Source organism: Oncorhynchus nerka, linkage group LG3 (genome assembly GCF_034236695.1).
Source record: "Oncorhynchus nerka isolate Pitt River linkage group LG3, Oner_Uvic_2.0, whole genome shotgun sequence".
NCBI lineage: Eukaryota > Metazoa > Chordata > Actinopteri > Salmoniformes > Salmonidae > Oncorhynchus > Oncorhynchus nerka.
Genome location: NC_088398.1, coordinates 77,948,551 through 77,970,042, shown reverse-complemented (window position 1 = coordinate 77,970,042; position 21,492 = coordinate 77,948,551). Strand labels below are relative to the sequence as shown.

General features: G+C 47.9%; 1 protein-coding gene across 3 annotated transcripts in view; it reads left to right on the top strand.

Moving 5' to 3' along the window:
* Positions 1-21,492, top strand: part of LOC115113630 (high affinity cGMP-specific 3',5'-cyclic phosphodiesterase 9A-like) — a 63,184-nt gene that overhangs the window by 36,791 nt on the left and 4,901 nt on the right. For 2 of the 3 annotated variants that reach the window (XM_065016055.1, XM_065016053.1), the window contains 6 exons: positions 15,142-15,220; positions 15,650-15,713; positions 18,504-18,578; positions 18,835-18,921; positions 19,044-19,148; positions 21,163-21,245. In XM_065016055.1, coding sequence (XP_064872127.1) covers positions 15,142-15,220; positions 15,650-15,713; positions 18,504-18,578; positions 18,835-18,921; positions 19,044-19,148; positions 21,163-21,245 — 493 coding nt within the window. The remainder of the gene's footprint in view (positions 1-15,141; positions 15,221-15,649; positions 15,714-18,503; positions 18,579-18,834; positions 18,922-19,043; positions 19,149-21,162; positions 21,246-21,492) is intronic. The other variant, XM_065016056.1, reaches the window with a different exon arrangement.

The following is a 21,492-nucleotide window of genomic DNA, read 5'->3' as shown; positions in this document are numbered from 1 at the left end:
CCTCTTACATCACAGTGAGTTTCTCCCCAGAGAGGAAGCCTCTTACATCACAGTGAGTTTCTCCCTTAGAGAGGAAGTAGCCTCTTATATCACAGTGAGTTTCTCCCCTAGAGAGGAAGCCTCTTATCACAGTGAGTTTCTCCCCTAAAGAGGAAGCCTCTTATATCACAGTGAGTTTCTCCCCTAGAGAGGAAGCAGCCTCTTATATCACAGTGAGTTTCTCCCCTAGAGAGGAAGCAGCCGCTTATATCACAGTGAGTTTCTCCCCCAGAGAGGAGGCAGCCTCTTATATCATAGTGAGTTACTCCCCAGAGAGGAGGCAGCCTCTTACATCACAGTGAGTTTCTCCCCAGAGAGGAAGTGGCCTCTTACATCACAGTGAGTTTCTCCCTTAGAGAGGAAGCAGCCTCATATCACAGTGAGTTTCTCCCCTAGAGAGGAAGCCTCTTATATCACAGTGAGTTTCTCCCCTAGAGAGGAAGCCTCTTATATCACAGTGAGTTTCTCCCCTAGAGAGGAAGCCTCTTATATCACAGTGAGTTTCTCCCCTAGAGAGGAAGCCTCTTATATCACAGTGAGTTTCTCCCTAGAGAGGAAGCCTCTTATATCACAGTGAGTTTCTCCCCAGAGAGGAGGAAGCCTCTTATATCACAGTGAGTTTCTCCCCAGAGAGGAGGAAGCCTCTTACATCACAGTGAGTTTCTCCCCAGAGAGGAAGCCTCTTACATCACAGTGAGTTTCTCCCCAGAGAGGAAGCAGCCTCATATCACAGTGAGTTTCTCCCCTAGAGAGGAGGAAGCCTCTTATATCACAGTGAGTTTCTCCCCAGAGAGGAAGCAGCCTCTTATATCACAGTGAGTTTCTCCCCTAGAGAGGAAGCCTCTTATATCACAGTGAGTTTCTCCCCTAGAGAGGAAGCCTCTTATATCACAGTGAGTTTCTCCCCTAGAGGGGAAGCAGCCGCTTATATCACAGTGAGTTTCTCCCCCAGAGAGGAGGCAGCCTCTTATATCACAGTGAGTTTCTCCCCAGAGAGGAGGCAGCCTCTTACATCACAGTGAGTTTCTCCCCAGAGAGGAAGCAGCCTCTTATATCACAGTGAGTTTCTCCCCTAGAGAGGAAGCCTCTTACATCACAGTGAGTTTCTCCCCTAGAGAGGAAGCCTCTTACATCACAGTGAGTTTCTCCCTAGAGAGGAAGCCTCTTACATCACAGTGAGTTTCTCCCCTAGAGAGGAAGCCTCTTACATCAGTTAGTTTCTCCCCTAGAGGGGAAGCCTCTTACATCACAGTGAGTTTCTCCCCTAGAGAGGAAGCCTCTTACATCACAGTGAGTTTCTCCCCAGAGAGGAAGCAGCCTCTTATATCACAGTGAGTTTCTCCCCAGAGAGGAAGCAGCCTCTTATATCACAGTGAGTTTCTCCCCTAGAGAGGAAGCAGCCTACATCACAGTGAGTTTCTCCCCTAGAGAGGAAGCCTCTTACATCACAGTGAGTTTCTCCCCTAGAGAGGAAGCCTCTTACATCACAGTGAGTTTCTCCCTAGAGAGGAAGCCTCTTACATCACAGTGAGTTTCTCCCCTAGAGAGGAAGCCTCTTACATCACAGTGAGTTTCTCCCTAGAGAGGAAGCCTCTTATATCACAGTGAGTTTCTCCCCTAGAGAGGAAGCCTCTTACATCACAGTGAGTTTCTCCCCTAGAGAGGAAGCAGCCTCTTATATCACAGTGAGTTTCTCCCCAGAGAGGAAGCAGCCGCTTATATCACAGTGCATGTCCAGTTACCTGCCACGGGGAATAGTAAGGGGACCGCAGAGCAGATACCCTGAAATGCAGACAATAGAAGAATGCAATATAGTCCTTTAAGATGCTTTGGTTATCAGGAGACTTTTAGTTCAAGCGTGACATACAATGATTCAAAATAACTCAAATGGAATACCAAGCGGATGCCCTGAGAACCAAGCGGATGCCCTGAGAACCAAGCGGATGCCCTGAGAACCAAGCGGATGCCCTGAGAAAGAACCAAGCGGATGCCCTGAGAAAGAACCAAGCGGATGCCCTGAGAAAGAACCAAGCGGATGCCCTGAGAAAGAACCAAGCGGATGCCCTGAGAACCAAGAGGATGCCCTGAGAACCAAGCGGATGCCCTGAGAACCAAGCGGATCTCACCTTTTTAATTCAGCGATTAACCTAGCTGTTCAGTAACATAGCTGTTCAGTAACCTAGCTGTTCAGTAACCTAGCTTTTCAGTAACTGTATGTGGTGCCCGCGGTGGTGTATGGGGCAATCGAACCCTCACTGAAACTGCAGTAAAGTGTGCAGTAAACATTGATGTATGTGAGAGGCATTTTTTAATAGGTTCACTCGCCACTCATTAACTTGACTGGATGGGAAATAGAAATGGTAGCCCGGGAGATGGAGTCATGAAGCGAGGATGTTAAGGTCATGTAACCCCTGCAAGAGGAGGGATTTAAATATTTGGTAGCGTTTCAATGAAGTGTTTTGTATTTATTATGGATCCCCATTAGCTGCTGCAGCTACTCTTCCTGGGATCCAGCAAAATTAAGGCAGTTTATACCATTTTAAATACATTAAAATACATTCACAGATTTCACAACACACTGTGTGCCCTCAGGCCCCTACTCCACCACTACCACATATCTACAGTACTAAATCCATGTGTATGAATAGTGAGTATGTTATCGTGTGTGTGTGTGTGTCTATGCCAAATGTTTGTGTTGCTTCACAGTCCCCGCTGTTCCATAAGGTGTTTTTTTAATCTGTTTTTTTCAAATCAAATTTTACTGCTTGCGACAGTTACTTGATGTGGAATAGAGTTCCATGTAGTCATGACTCTGTGTAGAACTGTGGAATAGAGTTCCATGTAGTCATGGCTCTATGTAGTACTGTGGAATAGAGTTCCATGTAGTCATGGCTCTATGTAGTACTGTGGAATAGAGTTCCATGTAGTCATGGCTCTATGTAGTACTGTGTGCCTCCCATAGTCTGTTCTGGACTTGGGGACTGTGAAGAGACCTCTGGTGGCATGTCCTGTGGGGTATGCATGGGTGTCAGAGCTGTGTGCCTCCCATAGTCTGTTCTGGACTTGGGGACTGTGAAGAGACCTCTTGTGGCATGTCCTGTGGGGTATGCATGGGTGTCTGAGCTGTGTGCCTCCCATAGTCTGTTCTGGACTTGGGGACTGTGAAGAGACCTCTTGTGGCATGTCCTGTGGGGTATGCATGGGTGTCAGAGCTGTGTGCCTCCCATAGTCTGTTCTGGACTTGGGGACTGTGAAGAGACCTCTTGTGGCATGTCCTGTGGGGTATGCATGGGTGTCTGAGCTGTGTGCCTCCCATAGTCTGTTCTGGACTTGGGGACTGTGAAGAGACCTCTTGTGGCATGTCCTATGGGGAATGCATGGGTGTCAGAGCTGTGTGCCTCCCATAGTCTGTTCTGGACTTGGGGACTGTGAAGAGACCTCTTGTGGCATGTCCTGTGGGGTATGCATGGGTGTCAGAGATGTGTGCCTCCCATAGTCTGTTCTGGACTTGGGGACTGTGAAGAGACCTCTGGTGGCATGTCTTGTGGGATATGCATGGGTGTCAGAGCTGTGTGCCTCCCATAGTCTGTTCTGGACTTGGGGACTGTGAAGAGACCTCTTGTGGCATGTCCTGTGGGGTATGCATGGGTGTCAGAGCTGTGTGCCTCCCATAGTCTGTTCTGGACTTGGGGACTGTGAAGAGACCTCTGGTGGCATGTCTTGTGGGATATGCATGGGTGTCAGAGCTGTGTGCCTCCCATAGTCTGTTCTGGACTTGGGGACTGTGAAGAGACCTCTGGTGGCATGTCCTGTGGGGTATGCATGGGTGGCTGAGCTGTGTGCCTCCCATAGTCTGTTCTGGACTTGGGGACTGTGAAGAGACCTCTGGTGGCATGTCCTGTGGGGTATGCATGGGTGGCTGAGCTGTGTGCCTCCCATAGTCTGTTCTGGACTTGGGGACTGTGAAGAGACCTCTTGTGGCATGTCCTGTGGGGTATGCATGGGTGTCAGAGCTGTGTGCCTCCCATAGTCTGTTCTGGACTTGGGGACTGTGAAGAGACCTCTGGTGACATGTCTTGTGGGATATGCATGGGTGTCAGAGCTGTGTGCCTCCCATAGTCTGTTCTGGACTTGGGGTCTGTGAAGAGACCTCTTGTGGCATGTCCTGTGGGGTATGCATGGGTGGCTGAGCTGTGTGCCTCCCATAGTCTGTTCTGGACTTGGGGACTGTGAAGAGACCTCTTGTGGCATGTCCTGTGGGGTATGCATGGGTGGCTTAGCTGTGTGCCTCCCATAGTCTGTTCTGGACTTGGGGACTGTGAAGAGACCTCTTGTGGCATGTCCTGTGGGGTATGCATGGGTGGCTGAGCTGTGTGCCTCCCATAGTCTGTTCTGGACTTGGGGACTGTGAAGAGACCCCTGGTGGCATGTCCTGTGCGGTATGCATGGGTGGCTGAGCTGTGTGCCTCCCATAGTCTGTTCTGGACTTGGAGACTGTGAAGAGACCTCTTGTGGCATGTCCTGTGGGGTATGTATGGGTGGGTGGCTGAGCTGTGTGCCTCCCATAGTCTGTTCTGGACTTGGGGACTGTGAAGAGACCTCTGGTGGCATGTCCTGTGCGGTATGCGTGGGTGTCAGAGCTGTGTGCCAGTAGTTTAGACAGACCGCTCGGTGCATTCAACATGTCAATACCTCTCATAAATAAAAGTAGTGATGAAGTCAATCTCTCCTCCACTTTCAGCCAGGAGAGATTGACATGCATATTATTAATATTAGCTCTCTGTGTACATCCAAGGGCCAGCCATGCTGCCCTGTCCTGAGCCAATTGCAATTTTCCTGAGGCCTTTTTTGTGGCACCTGACCACACGACTGAACAGTAGTCAAGGTGCGACAAAACTAGGTCCTGTAGGACCTGCCTTGTTGGTAGTGTTGTTAAGAAGGTAGAAACTAGGACCTGTAGGACCTGCCTGATAGTGTTGTTAATAAGGTAGAAACTAGGACCTGCCTTGTTGGTAGTGTTGTTAAGAAGGTAGAAACTAGGGCCTGTAGGACCTGCCTTGTTGATAGTGTTGTTAATAAGGTAGAAACTAGGGCCTGTAGGACCTGCCTTGTTGATAGTGTTGTTAATAAGGTAGAAACTAGGACCTGTAGGACCTGCCTTGTTGATAGTGTTGTTAAGAAGGTAGAAACTAGGGCCTGTAGGACCTGCCTTGTTGATAGTGTTGTTAAGAAGGTAGAAACTAGAGCCTGTAGGACCTGCCTTGTTGATAGTGTTGTTAAGAAGGTAGAAACTAGGACCTGCCTTGTTGATAGTGTTGTTAATAAGGTAGAAACTAGGACCTGTAGGACCTGCCTTGTTGATAGTGTTGTTAAGAAGGTAGAAACTAGGGCCTGTAGGACCTGCCTTGTTGATAGTGTTGTTAAGAAGGTAGAAACTAGGGCCTGTAGGACCTGCCTTGTTGATAGTGTTGTTAAGAAGGTAGAAACTAGAGCCTGTAGGACCTGCCTTGTTGATAGTGTTGTTAAGAAGGTAGAAACTAGGACCTGCCTTGTTGATAGTGTTGTTAAGAAGGTAGAAACTAGAGCCTGTAGGACCTGCCTTGTTGATAGTGTTGTTAAGAAGGTAGAAACTAGAGCCTGTAGGACCTGCCTTGTTGATAGTGTTGTTAAGAAGGTAGAAACTAGGACCTGCCTTGTTGATAGTGTTAAGAAGACAGAGCATCGCTTTATTATGAACAGACTTCTGCCCATCTTAGCTACTACTGCATCAGTATGTTTTGACCATGACAGTTTACAGTCTAGTGTTACTCCAAGCAGTTTAGTCATCTCAACTTACTCAATTTTCACATTATGTATTACAAGATTTAGTTGAGGTTTAGGGTTTAGTGAGTGTTTTGTTCTAAATACAATGCTTTTAGTTTTATACATATTTAGGGCTAACTTATTCCTTGCCACCCACTCTGAAACTAACTGCAGCTCTTCTGTTGAGTTTTACATCAGTTTCATCAGTTTTGAGCTATTTAGCAATGCAACTTTGTTCAGCTTTAAAACTTACTTGTGTCTAGTGGTTGCTATACAGTGATTTTTGACATTTCAAATTGTCTTACAAACAAAACCTTCCACTAACTTACTGAATCTGGGTCTTTTAATTTGATCTTTGAGTCCTGTTGTGTAACACAATAGACTGACATATCAGGTAGATGCCTGCCCCTGACGTCATACATTCTCTAGAGTCCATTCCTCTTGTCACGGATCCGGTAATTTTGCTCATTCCGAGGTCTACTTCACCGGCCTCAAGGAACTGAACTGTTGATTACGTACACCTGGTGCCCATTTCTCAATGATTAGTAATTGTATAAGTGTGCCCTTTGGTTCACCATTGGGCTGTTGATTTATTGTTCCAATGTCCTTATGGTTGTGTGAGTAGCTATGCGTCGTTTCAGCTTCTGTGCTGCGTGTTTTGTGTATTTGTGCAAATGATTACGGGTCTCGTCCCGTGTTGTATCATTGTGTACTTGTGTTTTTTTCGGGTCTCGCCCCGTTTATTTATTTGAGGTACTCCTCGCTCTTTTGTTTTGGGTTTCAACCCTGTGTTTTGTTACGTGTTTTTTTGTCTTCGTCCCCGTGACATGGCACGCTGTAATTTGGATCAATAAAATCCCCTATTACGCATTACTGCGCCTGTCTCCCGACCCATTTATACCCTTATTATTCTCCTCTTGTCTAGACCAGTGTTTTCCAACCCTGGTCCTCCAGTAACCCCAACAGTACACATTGCTGTTGTAGCGCTGGACAGACACCACTCATTCTGGGGCGGCAGGGTAGCCTAGTGGTTAGAGCGTGGGACTAGTAACCGAAAGGTTGCAAGTTCAAATCCCTGAACTGACAAGGTACAAATCTGTCGTTCTGCCCCTGAACAGGCAGTTAACCCACTGTTCCTAGACTGTCATTGAAAATAAGAATTTGTTCTTAACTGACTTGCCTAGTAAAATAAAGGTAAAAATTAAAATAAAAAAAATCAGCTCATTGAGGGCATGCTGACTAGTTGACAAATTTAATCAGGTGTGCTTGTTGGGGGTACTGGAAGACCAGAGTTGAGAAACACTGGTCTAGACTATTGGATTAGAGAAGTTAACTAGGTCACATGTTACTAGCTATGTTCTCTACTATAGTTTAACAGGCTCTGGACTGAATTCACATAGAAATACCATCTCTCAGTCACAGTGGCAACCCCGCGGTTGTTACGGAGACCACGTACGAGCAGACGGGTCTCCCGTGGAGACTGAGCTCTCAGTCACAGTGGCAACCCCGCGGTTGTTACGGAGACAACGTACGAGCGGACGGGTCTCCCATGGAGACTGAGCTCTCAGTCACAGTGGCAACCCCACGGTTGTTACGGAGACAACGTACGAGCGGACGGGTCTCCCGTGGAGACTGAGCTCTCAGTCACAGTGGCAACCCCGCGGTTGTTACGGAGACAACGTACGAGCGGACGGGTCTCCCGTGGAGACTGAGCTCTCAGTCACAGTGGCAACCCCGCGGTTGTTACGGAGACAACGTACGAGCGGACGGGTCTCCCGTGGAGACTGATCTCTCAGTCACAGTGGCAACCCCGCGGTTGTTACGGAGACAACGTACGAGCGGACGGGTCTCCCGTGGAGACTGAGCTCTCAGTCCACAAAGATTCATCCTCCCCTTGCTCTACATTATTTTTTGTTTTCTCCCCCAAGAGGTCAGCCTAATGGCTACATATACGAATGGGACTTAGAGAGGTGTCAATCAAAGACATTGATTCAGGGATTTCTTTTATCTACTCGGGACATAACCTTGTCCCCAGGTTCGAGAGAGACGTCTGAGGACGAGATTACTTGGGACGTGCTTCTATCAAACGCAATTTGCAGAGGAGCATCGCAGAACAATTTGCATTGCAGAAAAGCACAGTGCAGAAAATCCCTAATGCACTTTGATTGAATTCTAGCCAGAGAGTACAAATTCAATTCAAATCTAATGTTATTTGTGACATGCTTGGTAAACAACAGGTGTGTAGACTAACAGTGAAATGCTTACTTACAGGTCCTTCCCAACAATGCAGAGAGAAAGAAAATAGAGAAATAATAGAAAAGTAATTACACGTAATAATAAGTGAACAATGAGTAACGATACACGGGGTACCAGTACTGAGACAATGTGCATATAACTAGGATGAAAGTGACGAGGCAACAGGATAGATAATAAACAGTAGCAGCAATGTGTGTAATAAGGGGCAATGCAGATAGTCCAGGTAGCTAACTAGCAGTCAAATGGCTTGGAAGAAGCTGTTCAGGGTCCTGTTGGTTCCAGACTTGGTGCATCGGTACCGCTTGCCATGCAGTATTTAATATATATTTTTTTTAACCTTTATTTAACTGGACAAGTCAGTTAAGGACAAATTCTTATTTACAGTGACAACCTACCCAGGCCTAACCTGGACGATGCTGGGCCAATTGTGTGCCGCCCTATGGGACTCCCAATCACGGCCGGATGTGACTGAGCCTGGATTCGAACCAGGGACTGAAGTGACGCCTCTTGCACTGAGATGCAACACATCTCCTTCTCATAGAGTTGATCAGGCTGTTGATTGTCGCCTGTGGAATGTTGTCCCACTCTTCTTCAATGGCTGTGCAAAGTTGCTGGATGTTGGCCTGAACTGGAACACGCTGTCATACACGTCGATCCAGAGCATCCCAAACATGCTCAATGGTTGACATGTTTGGAGAATATACATGATTTTTACATCAAGGGGCCTTGCATTATCATGCTGAAACATCAGGTGATGGCGGTGGATGAATGGCACAACAATGGGCTTCAGAATCTCGTCACGGTATCTCTGTGCATTCAAATCGTCATAGATAAAAATGCAATTGTGTTCGTTGTCCGTAGCTTATGCCTTCCCATAATATAACCCCACTGCCACCATGGAGCACTCTGTTCACAACTGCTCGCCCACACAATGCCATACACGTGGTTTGCTGTTGTGAGGCCGGTTGGGAGTGCATAGGCACACCCACTTGGGAGCCAGGTCCACGCACTGGGGAGCCAGACACAGCCAATCAGAATATTTTTCCCCCACAAATGGCTGTATTACAGATAGAAATACTCCTGAGCACCCCTCCTCCCCCTCCTCCCCCTCCTGAGCACCCCTCCTCCCCCTCCTGAGCACCCCTCCTCCCCTCCTCAGATGATCCCGCAGGTGAAGAAGCCCAATGTGGAGGTCCTGGGCTGGCATGGTTACACATGGTCTGAGGTTGTGAGGCCAATGTGGAGGTCCTGGGCTGGCATGGTTACACATGGTCTGAGGTTGTGAGGCCAATGTGGAGGTCCTGGGCTGGCATGGTTACACATGGTCTGAGGTTGTGAGGCCAATGTGGAGGTCCTGGGCTGGCGTGGTTACACATGGTCTGAGGTTGTGAGGCCAATGTGGAGGTCCTGGGCTGGCATGGTTACACATGGTCTGAGGTTGTGAGGCCAATGTGGAGGTCCTGGGTTGGCATGGTTACACATGGTCTGAGGTTGTGAGGCCAATGTGGAGGTCCTGGGCTGGCATGGTTACACATGGTCTGAGGTTGTGAGGCCAATGTGGAGGTCCTGGGCTGGCATGGTTACACATGGTCTGAGGTTGTGAGGCCAATGTGGAGGTCCTGGGCTGGCATGGTTACACGTGGTCTGAGGTTGTGAGGCCAATGTGGAGGTCCTGGGCTGGCATGGTTACACGTGGTCTGCGGTTGTGAGGCCAATGTGGAGGTCCTGGGCTGGCATGGTTACACATGGTCTGAGGTTGTGAGGCCAATGTGGAGGTCCTGGGCTGGCATGGTTACACGTGGTCTGAGGTTGTGAGGCCAATGTTGAGGTCCTGGGCTGGCATGGTTACACATGGTCTGAGGTTGTGAGGCCAATGTGGAGGTCCTGGGCTGGCATGGTTACACATGGTCTGCGGTTGTGAGGCCAATGTGGAGGTCCTGGGCTGGCATGGTTACACGTGGTCTGAGGTTGTGAGGCCAATGTGGAGGTCCTGGGCTGGCATGGTTACACGTGGTCTGAGGTTGTGAGGCCAATGTGGAGGTCCTGGGCTGGCATGGTTACACGTGGTCTGCGGTTGTGAGGCCAATGTGGAGATCGTGGGCTGGCATGGTTACACGTGGTCTGAGGTTGTGAGGCCAATGTGGAGGTCCTGGGCTGGCATGGTTATACGTGGCCAATTGGATGTAGTCCCAAATTCTCTAAAACAATGTTGGAGAAGACTTTTGGTTGTGGAATGTACATTGAACGATCTGGCAACAGCTCTGGTGACCAATCCTGCAGTCAGCATGCCATTTGCACACTCCCGCAAAACTTGAAACATCTGTGGCATTGTGTTGTTTGACAAAACTTTCACAGTTTAGAGTGGCCTTTTATTGTCCCCAGCACAAGGTGCAACAGCGTAATGATCATGCTGTTTCATCAGTTTCTTGATATGCCACACCTGTCAGGTGGATGGATTATCTTGGCAAATGAGAAATGCTCACTAACAGATTTGTAAACTAATTTGTACACACCATTTAAGAGAAATAAGCTTTTTGTGCAAATCAAATCCAATTTTATTGGTCACATACAGCAGATGTTAATGCGAGTGTAGCGAAATGCTTGTGCTTTTAGTTCCGACCGTGCAGTAATATCTAACAAGTAATCTAACAAATTCCCAACAACTACCTTTTACACACAAGTGTAAAGGAATGAATAAGAATATGCACATGTAATTATATGGAAGAGTGATGGCCGAACAGAGTAGGCAAGATGCAGTAGATGGTATAGAGTACAGTATATACATATGAGATGAGTAATATAGGGTATGTAAACGTTATATAAAGTGCCATTGTTTAAAGTGACTAGTGATACATTTATTACATCCAATTATTAATTATTAAAGTGGCTAGAGAGTTGAGTCAGTATATTGGCAGCAGCCACTCAATGTTAGTGATGGCTGTTTAACAGTCTGATGGCCTTGAGATAGAAGCTGTTTTTCAGTCTCTCGGTCCCAGCTTTGATGCACCTGTACTGACCTCACCTTCTGGATGATAGCGGGTGAACAGGCAGTGGCTCGGGTGGTTGTTGTCATTGATGGTCTTTTTGGCCTTCCTGTGACATCGGGTGATGTAGGTGTCCTGGAGGGCAGGTAGTTTGCCCCCGGTGATGCATTGTGCAGACCTCTCTACCCTCTGGAGAGCCTTACGGTCATGGGCGGAGCAGTTGTCATACCAGGCTGTGATACAGCCCGACAGGATGCCCTCGATTGTGCGTTTGTAAATGTTTGTGAGTGTCCTCGGTGACAAGCCAAATTGCTTCAGGCTGTTGCGCCTTCTTCACCACGCGTTCTGTGTGGGGGGACCATTTCAGTGTGTCTGTGACATTTACGCAGAGGAATTTAAAACGTTCCACCTTCTCCACTATTGTCCCGTCGATGTGGATAGGGGGGAGCTCCCTCTGCTGTTTCCTGAAGTCCACGATCATCTCCTTTGTTTTGTTGACATTGAGTGTGAGGTTATTTTCCTGACACCACACTCCGAGGGCCCTCATCTCCTCCCTGTAGGCCGTTTCGTCGTTGTTGGTAATCAAGCCTACCACTGTAGTGTCGTCTGCAAACTTGATGATGGAGTTGGAGGCGTGTATGGCCACACAGTCATGGGTGAACAGGGAGTACAGGAGAGGGCTGAGAAGGCACCCTTGTGGGGCCCCAGTGTTGAGGATCAGAGGGGGGTGGATGTTGTTTTTTACCCTCACCACCTGGGGGCGGCCCATCAGAAAGTCCAGGACCCAGTTGCACAGGGCAGGGTCGAGACCCAGGGTCACATGGAACTTTTCTGGGATCTTTTATTTCAGCTCATGAAACATGGGACCAACACTTGTGTCCCAGTCCAGCGGCAGCTCTAGCCTTTAGCTCAATGTGGCTGTTTCCTGTAATCCAAGGCTTCTGGTTGGGATACAGTGCCTTCAGAAAGTATTACTTCATACCCCTTGACTTATAACACATTTTGTTGTTACAGCCTGAATTCAAAATGGATTCAATTGCGTTTTTTTCTTACCCATCTACACACAATACCCCATAATGACAAAGTGAAAACATGTTTTTAGAAATGTGAGGGAAATGTATTGAAAATTAAATATCTAATTTACATAAGTATTCACACTCCTGGGTCAATACTTTGTAGAAGCGTCTTTGGCAGCGATTGCAGTTGTGAGTCTTTCTGGGTAAGTCTCTAAGAGTTTACCACACCTGGAATGTGCAATAATTGCACATTATTCTTTTCAAAATTCTTCAAGCTCTGGCAAATTGGTTGTTGATCCTTGCTAGACAACCATTTTCAGGTCTTACCATAGATGTTCAAGTAAATGTATGTCAGAACTGTAACTCAGACACTCACTGACTTCTTGGTAAGCAACTCCAGTGTAGATTTGGTGTTTTAGGTTATTGTCCTGCTGAAAGGTGAATTCATCTCCCAGTGTCTGGTGGAAAGTAGACTGAATGAAGCAGGTTTTCCTCTAGGATTTTGCCTGTGTTTTAGGTTATTGTCCTGCTGAAAGGTGAATTCATCTCCCAGTGTCTGGTGGAAAGCAGACTGAATGAAGCAGGTTTTCCTTTTGGATTTTGCCTATATGCTTAGCTCCCATTCCATTTATTTTTTATCCTGAAGATGCAGCCACCACTATGCTTGAAAATATGGAGTGGTACTCAGTAATGTGATGTATTGTATTTGCCCCAAACATAACACTTTGTATTCAGGACAAAAAGTGCATTGCTTTGCCACATTTTTTGCAGTATTACTTTAGTGCCTTGTTGCAAACAGGATGCATGTTTTGGAATGTTTTTATTCTGTACAGGCTTCCTTCTTTTCACTCTGTCATTTAGGTTAGTTTTGTGGAATAACTACAATGTTGTTGATCCATCCTCAGTTTTCTCCTATCACAGCCATGAAACTCTGTAACTGTTTTAAAGTCACCAGATATTGGCGTCATAGGATACATTAACCTCTCCCTCCCTCCCTCCCTCCCTCCCTCCCCCTCTCTCTTTCCCCTCTCTCTTTCCCCTCTCTCTCCCCCTCTCTCTTTCCCCTCCCTCTCTCTTTCCCCTCCCTCTCTCTTTCCCCTCCCTCTCTCTTTCCCCTCCCTCTCTCCCCCTCTCTCTTTCCCTCCCTCTCTCCCCCTCTTTCCCCTCCTCCTCTCTCTTTTCCATCCTCCTCTCTCTTTTCCATCCTCCTCTCTCTTTTCCATCCCCCTCTCTCTTTTCCATCCCCCTCTCTCTTTTCCATCCCCTCTCTCTTTTCCATCCCCCTCTCTCTTTTCCATCCCCTCTCTCTTTTCCCTCCCTCCCTCTCTCTTTCCCCTCCCTCCCTCTCTCTTTCCCCTCCCTCCCTCTCTCTTTCCCCTCCCTCCCTCTCTCTTTCCCCTCCCTCCCTCTCTCTTTCCCCTCCCTCCCTCTCTCTTTCCCCGCCCTCCCTCTCTCTTTCCCCTCCCTCCCTCTCTCTTTCCCCTCCCTCCCTCTCTCTTTCCCCTCCCCCTTTCTCTTTCCCCTCTCTCCCCTTTCTCTTTCCCCTCTCTCCCCTTTCTCTTTCCCCTCTCTCCCCTCTCTCTTTCCCCTCCCTCCCCCTCCCCCTCCCTCCCTCTCTCCCCTCTCTCTTTCCCCTCCCTCTCTCCCTCTCTCTTTCCCCTCCCTCCCTCTCTCTTCCCCCTCCCTCTCTCCCCCTCTTTCCCCTCCCTCTCTCCCCCTCTTTCCCTCCCTCCCCCTCTCTCTTTCCCTCCCTTTCCCCCTCTCTCTTTCCCCTCTCTCCCCCTCTCTCTTTCCCCTCTCTCCCCCTCTCTCTTTCCCCTCCCTCCCCCCTCTCTCTTCCCCCCTCTCTTCCCCTTTCCCCCTCTCTCTTTCCCCTCTCTCTCCCTCCCCCCTCTCTCTTTTCCCTCCCCCTCTCTCTTTTCCCTCCCCCTCTCTCTTTCCCTCCCTCCCTCTCTCTTTTCCCTCCCTCCCTCTCTCTTTTCCCTCCCTCCCTCTCTCTTTTCCCTCCCTCTCTCTCTTTCCCTCCCCTCTCTCTTTTCCCTCCCCCTCTCTCTTTCCCTCCCCTCTCTCTTTCCCTCCCCCTCTCTCTTTCCCCTCCCTCCCTCCCCCTCTTTCCCCTCCCTCCCTCCCCTCTTTCCCCTCCCTCCCCCCCCTCTTTCCCCTCCCTCCCCCCTCTTTCCCCTCCCTCCCCTCCCTCTTTCCCCTCCCTCTCTCCCCCCTCTCTTTCCCCTCCCTCTCTCCCCCTCTCTCTTTCCCCTCCCTCTCTCCCCCTCTCTCTTTCCCCTCCCTCTCTCCCCCCCCTCTCTTTCCTCTCCCTCTCTCCCCCTCTCTCTTTCCTCTCCCTCTCTCCCCCTCTCTCTTTCCCCTCCCTCTCTCCCCCCTCTCTTTCCCCTCCCTCTCTCCCCCTCTCTTTCCCCTCCCTCTCTCCCCCCTCTCTTTCCCCTCCCTCCCTCTCTCCCCTCTCTCTTTCCCCTCCCTCCCCCTCTCTCTTTCCCTTCTCCTCTCTCTTTCCGCTCCCTCCCTCTCTCTTTCCTCCCCCTCTCTCTTTCTCTTTCCCCTCTCTCCCCCTCTCTCTTTCCCCCTTTCTCTTTCCCCTCTCTCCCCTCTCTCTTTCCCCTCCCTCCCTCTCTCTTTCCACCTTTCTCTTTCCCTCTCTCCCCTCTCTCTTTCCCCTCTCTCCCCTCTCTCTTTCCCCTCTCCCCTCTCTCTTTCCCCTCTCTCCCTCTCTTTCCCCTCCCTCCCTCTCTCTTTCCCCTCCCTCCCTCTCTCTTTCCCCTCCCTCCCTCTCTCTTTCCCCTCCCTCCCTCTCTCTTTCCCCTCTCTCCCCCTCTCCCCCTCTCTCTTTCCCTCTCTCTTTCCCCTCCCTCTCTCCCCCTCTCTCTTTCCCCCCCCTCTCCCCCTCTCTTTCCCCTCCCTCTCTCCCCCTCTCTCATTCCCCTCCCTCCCTCCCTCTCTCCCCCTCTCTCTTTCCCCTCCCTCCCTCCTCCTCTCCCCCTCTCTCTTTCCTCTTTCCCCTCCCGACCTCCCTCCCTCCCTCTCTGCAGTGGAGGGGATGAAAGTGGTGGAGAAGTGTGACAGCGACATCAAGAAGCTCAGGGAGGAGATGGCCTCCATGAACAACAGGTTAGTCACCTTATTACGTCCGTCATCTTTGAACGTTTACCTCTAGCTGCGACCTGAATCCTGATAACGTTGTCCAACGCCTGAATGGTGTTTTCTGCATCTGACATTTGAACAGTCCTATCTGAGCTCCTACTTAATGTAAGTTAGTAGAGGAAGTATTGACAGAAACCTCCTCCTCAGTCGGTCATTAGCAGGGCTTTACAACCAGGGTCATGCTCATTAGGTTATATATTTAGATCAGGTATTATTATTATACTTTAAATTTAACACCCCCCTCAGAGATCTCACTCTCTTGCTCAGGGTAGATCAGTGGCATAACAATGGGATCAGGTTGGACAATTATGAAAGGATTTAGTTAAGCTCATTGTCCCGCGTCATACAGTGTTATTAATAACCTAAGGTCACATGTTTGCTGCTTGCTTTGTACAGTAGTAATTTCCTGGATGACAAAAAGAAGCTGACACCTCGGAGAGATGTGCCCTCTTACCCCAAGGTAAGGCAGTGGTCTGCAAATTACTCCTACTTCATTGTGTGTGTCAAGTGTTTTGTCATTATCAGTGAGCCTGTTACCAGGGACTGTAGGTCCATAGTGTCAGAACACCACCTGTAGGTCCATAGTGTCAGAACACCACCTGTAGGTCCATAGTGTCAGAACACCACCTGTAGGTCCATAGTGTCAGAACACCACCTGTATGCCCATAGTGTCAGAACACCACCTGTATGCCCATAGTGTCAGAACACCACCTGTAGGTCCATAGTGTCAGAACACCACCTGTAGGTCCATAGTGTCAGAACACCACCTGTAGGTCCATAGTGTCAGAACACCACCTGTAGGTCCATAGTGTCAGACACCACCTGTAGGTCCATAGTGTCAGAACACCACCTGTAGGTCCATAGTGTCAGAACACCACCTGTATGCCCATAGTGTCAGAACACCACCTGTATGCCCATAGTGTCAGAACACCACCTGTAGGTCCATAGTGTCAGAACACCACCTGTAGGTCCATAGTGTCAGAACACCACCTGTAGGTCCATAGTGTCAGAACACCACCTGTAGGTCCATAGTGTCAGAACACCACCTGTAGGTCCATAGTGTCAGAACACCACCTGTAGGTCCATAGTGTCAGAACACCACCTGTAGGCCCATAGTGTCAGAACACCACCTGTAGGCCCATAGTGTCAGAACACCACCTGTATGCCCATAGTGTCAGAACACCACCTGTATGCCCATAGTGTCAGAACACCACCTGTATGCCCATAGTGTCAGAACACCACCTGTAGGCCCATAGTGTCAGAACACCACCTGTAGGCCCATAGTGTCAGAACACCACCTGTAGGCCCATAGTGTCAGAACACCACCTGTAGGCCCATAGTGTCAGAACACCACCTGTAGGCCCATAGTGTCAGAACACCACCTGTAGGTCCATAGTGTCAGAACACCACCTGTAGGTCCATAGTGTCAGAACACCACCTGTAGGTCCATAGTGTCACCTGTAGGTCCATAGTGTCAGAACACCACCTGTAGGTCCATAATGTCAGAACACCACCTGTAGGTCCATAATGTCAGAACACCACCTGTAGGTCCATAGTGTCAGAACACCACCTGTAGGTCCATAGTGTCAGAACACCACCTGTAGGTCCATAGTGTCAGAACACCACCTGTAGGTCCATAGTGTCAGAACACCACCTGTAGGCCCATAGTGTCAGAACACCACCTGTAGGCCCATAGTGTCAGAACACCACCTGTAGGCCCATAGTGTCAGAACACCACCTGTAGGTCCATAGTGTCAGAACACCACCTGTAGGTCCATAGTGTCAGAACACCACCTGTAGGTCCATAGTGTCAGAACACCACCTGTAGGTCCATAGTGTCAGAACACCACCTGTAGGTCCATAGTGTCAGAACACCACCTGTAGGTCCATAGTGTCACCTGTAGGTCCATAGTGTCACCTGTAGGTCCATAGTGTCAGAACACCACCTGTAGGCCCATAGTGTCAGAACACCACCTGTAGGCCCATAGTGTCAGAACACCACCTGTAGGTCCATAGTGTCAGAACACCACCTGTAGGTCCATAGTGTCACCTGTAGGTCCATAGTGTCACCTGTAGGTCCACAGTGTCAGAACACCACCTGTAGGCCCATAGTGTCAGAACACCACCTGTAGGCCCATAGTGTCAGAACACCACCTGTAGGCCCATAGTGTCAGAACACCACCTGTAGGTCCATAGTGTCAGAACACCACCTGTAGGTCCATAGTGTCAGAACACCACCTGTAGGCCCATAGTGTCAGAACACCACCTGTAGGCCCATAGTGTCAGAACACCACCTGTAGGCCCATAGTGTCAGAACACCACCTGTAGGCCCATAGTGTCAGAACACCACCTGTAGGTCCATAGTGTCAGAACACCACCTGTAGGTCCATAGTGTCAGAACACCACCTGTAGGTCCATAGTGTCACCTGTAGGTCCATAGTGTCAGAACACCACCTGTATGCCCATAGTGTCAGAACACCACCTGTAGGTCCATAGTGTCACCTGTAGGTCCATAGTGTCAGAACACCACCTGTATGCCCATAGTGTCAGAACACCACCTGTAGGCCCATAGTGTCAGAACACCACCTGTAGGCCCATAGTGTCAGAACACCACCTGTAGGCCCATAGTGTCAGAACACCACCTGTAGGCCCATAGTATCAGAACACCACCTGTAGGTCCATAGTGTCAGAACACCACCTGTAGGTCCATAGTGTCAGAACACCACCTGTAGGTCCATAGTGTCAGAACACCACCTGTAGGTCCATAGTGTCAGAACACCACCTGTAGGTCCATAGTGTCAGAACACCACCTGTAGGTCCATAGTGTCAGTTGTATGACAGATGTTCCTCCACCCTGTCAGAAACAGCATGCCCCTAGTTAAGTGCACATGTGTGCTAGTGTTTCCCCTAGATTTCATAGGTTGCCGCGGAGTGCAAAGGCCCTAGGGGCTAGCTGCCTCGCCTAAAGAATTACAGCCAGCATCTGTCTCCGGCGCTGGATTAACACCTGAAGTCAGGTCAGGTATGTAGAGGTAAGCCCATAACTCGCACTGGAGACAGACTGGGTAAACTGGGAGCTCTGTGGCTTGCAGTACATGCTTTCGCAGCAGACCATAGACGTCCTCAGAAAGCCTGCCCTTTGACCTCTGGCTGTGGGAGGCCAACAAGGTCCGACGCTAACTTCACCAAAACATTGTTGTTCTTCCCTCTCCCCTCTTCTGTGCCTCTCTCTGTGTGTGTGTGTGTGTAGTACCACCTGTCTCAGGAGACAGTGGAAGCTCTCAGACATCCCACCTTTGATGTGTGGCAGTGGGAGCCCAATGAGGTGAGGACAGGGGATTGGACCGTAGGCACTCAACTACCATAGAGGCTCAACTGTCAGAGGTTCAACTTTGTCATAGAGGTTCAACTTTGTCATAGAGGTTCAACTTTGTCATAGAGGTTCAACTTTGTCATAGAGGTTCAACTTTGTCATAGAGGTTCAACTTTGTCATAGAGGTTCAACTACCATAGATGCTCAACTACCATAGAATGGTTGCTCACACTCTGTCTCACTTATCCACCTTCCTTCATGTGGTCAGATGCTGAGCTGCCTGGAGCACATGTACAATGACCTGGACCTGGTCAAGGGCTTCAACATGAACCCCATCACACTGAAGAGTTGGCTGGTAAGACATCTAGAGATATCTACAACTGTTCTTCATGTACTGCTGCACCACTTGTTACTAGTGTCAGGTTTGTTGTAGATGTCTGATGGTCTCACGTCTTCCTTCCCTCTACCTCCCTGCAGCTTTGTATCCATGACAACTACCAGGTGAATCCCTTCCATAACTTCCGTCACTGTTTTTGTGTGACCCAGATGATGTACAGCATGATCTGCCTCTGCAGCCTACAGGTAATACTACAGTAATACTACAGTCATACTACAGTAATAATACAGGTAATACTACAGGTAATACTACAGGTAATACTACAGTAATACTACAGTAATAATACAGTAATACTACAGTAATAATACAGTAATACAACAGTAATACTACATGTAATAATACAGTAATACTACAGGTAATACTATAGTCACACTACGGGTAATACTAAAGTAATACTATGGGTAATACTACAGTAATACCATATTCATACTACAGTAATACTATAGATAATACTACAGGTTATACCACAGTAATACTAGAATATTACTAGAATAGTGCTACTGGTAATACCATATTCATACTACAGTAATACTACAATAATACTGCATGTAATACTACAGGTAATAATATAGTCACACTGCGGGTAATACTACAGTAATACTATGGATAATACTACAGGTTATACCACATTAACACTGTAATATTACTACAATAATACTACAGGCAATACTACAGTAATACTATGGATAATACTACAGTAGTACTATGGATAATACTACAGTAATACTATGGATAATACTACAGTAATACTATGGATAATACTACAGGTTATACCACATTAACACTTTAATATTACTACAATAATATTACAGGTTATACCAAAGTGATACTATGGGTAATACTATGGATAATACTACAGGTAATACCAAAGTGATACTATGGGTAATACTACAGTAATACTATGGATAATACTACAGGTAATACCAAAGTGATACTATGGGTAATACTACAGTAATACTATGGATAATACTACAGGTTATACCAAAGTGATACTATGGGTAATACTATGGATAATACTACAGGTAATACCAAAGTGATACTATGGGTAATACTACAGTAATACTATGGATAATACTACAGGTTATACCACATTAACACTGTAATATTACTACAATAATACTACAGGTAATACCAAAGTGATACTATGGGTAATAATACAGTAATACCATATTGTAATACTACAGGTAAAATCACAGTCATATCACATTAATACTACAGGCAATACTACAGGTAATACCACAGTAATACTACAGGTAATACCACAGTAATACTACAGGTAATACCACAGTAATACTACAGGTAATACCACAGTAATACTACAGGCAATACTACAGGTGATACTACAGCGATACTACAGTAAGACCACAGTAATACTACACATAATACTACAGTAACACCACAGTAGTACTACTGGTAACACCACAGTAATACTACAGTAATATCAAATCAAAGTTTATTTGTCACGTGCGCCGAATACAACAGGTTCACCTTACAGTGAAATCCTTACAGGCTCTAACCAATAGTGCAAAAAAGGTATTAGGTGAACAATAGGTGAGTAAATAAATAAAACAACAGTACAAAGACAGTGAAAAACAACAGTAGTGATGCTCAGTCAGGATGGTGCAGCTGTAAAACCTTTTGAGGATCTCAGGACCCATGCCAAATCTTTTTAGTTTCCCGGGGATGAATAGGCTTTGTCGTGCCCTCTGTAATTCCACAGTAATAATTCAGTAATTCAACAGTAAGACTATAAACCTCAGCTCTATAAAAGGGCATCAATAATACTGGAGTGATGAGAAAGAGAGATTGGTGAGGAGGAATCGTTTTTTTCTTGAAGAGGAGAGAGAGAGAGAGTGAGAGAGAGACGCTGAGAGACGAGTTTGGAAGAGAAATTCTACTCCCTTGGAGACGCTCTGTCATCCATTCATGAGAGGTTTATTTATCATCAAAGGCTATAATGAGTGATTATGAGGCGGCCATGTTAAAGACGTGCTAATGAGATCTCTCTCACACACACACACTCACACGAACACGGATTTACCTACCTGTGCAAACTTGCATGCTGGGAAAACACCCACACCCACCCGCACGCGCACACACACACACCCACACGCACACACCCACACACACACACACGCACGCACAGTACACAGATGGCCCATTCATTGACGTAATGAGCCTGTGTTGTGTGTCTCCCAGGAGATATTCACCCAGGTGGACATTCTGATTCTGATGACAGCTGCAGTGTGCCACGATCTGCAGCACCCAGGGTACAACAACACGTAAGACTTCTCTCCTCTCTCTATCCCTGCCATCTGGCCATCCGAATTCAATGAAACTAGACACAGTCTGGCCATCCGAATTCAATGAAACTAGACACAGTCTGGCCATCCGAATTCAATGAAACTATACACAGTCTGGCCATCCGAATTCAATGAAACTAGACACAGTCTGGCCATCCGAATTCAATGAAACTAGACACAGTCTGGCCATCCGAATTCAATGAAACTAGACACAGTCTGGCCATCC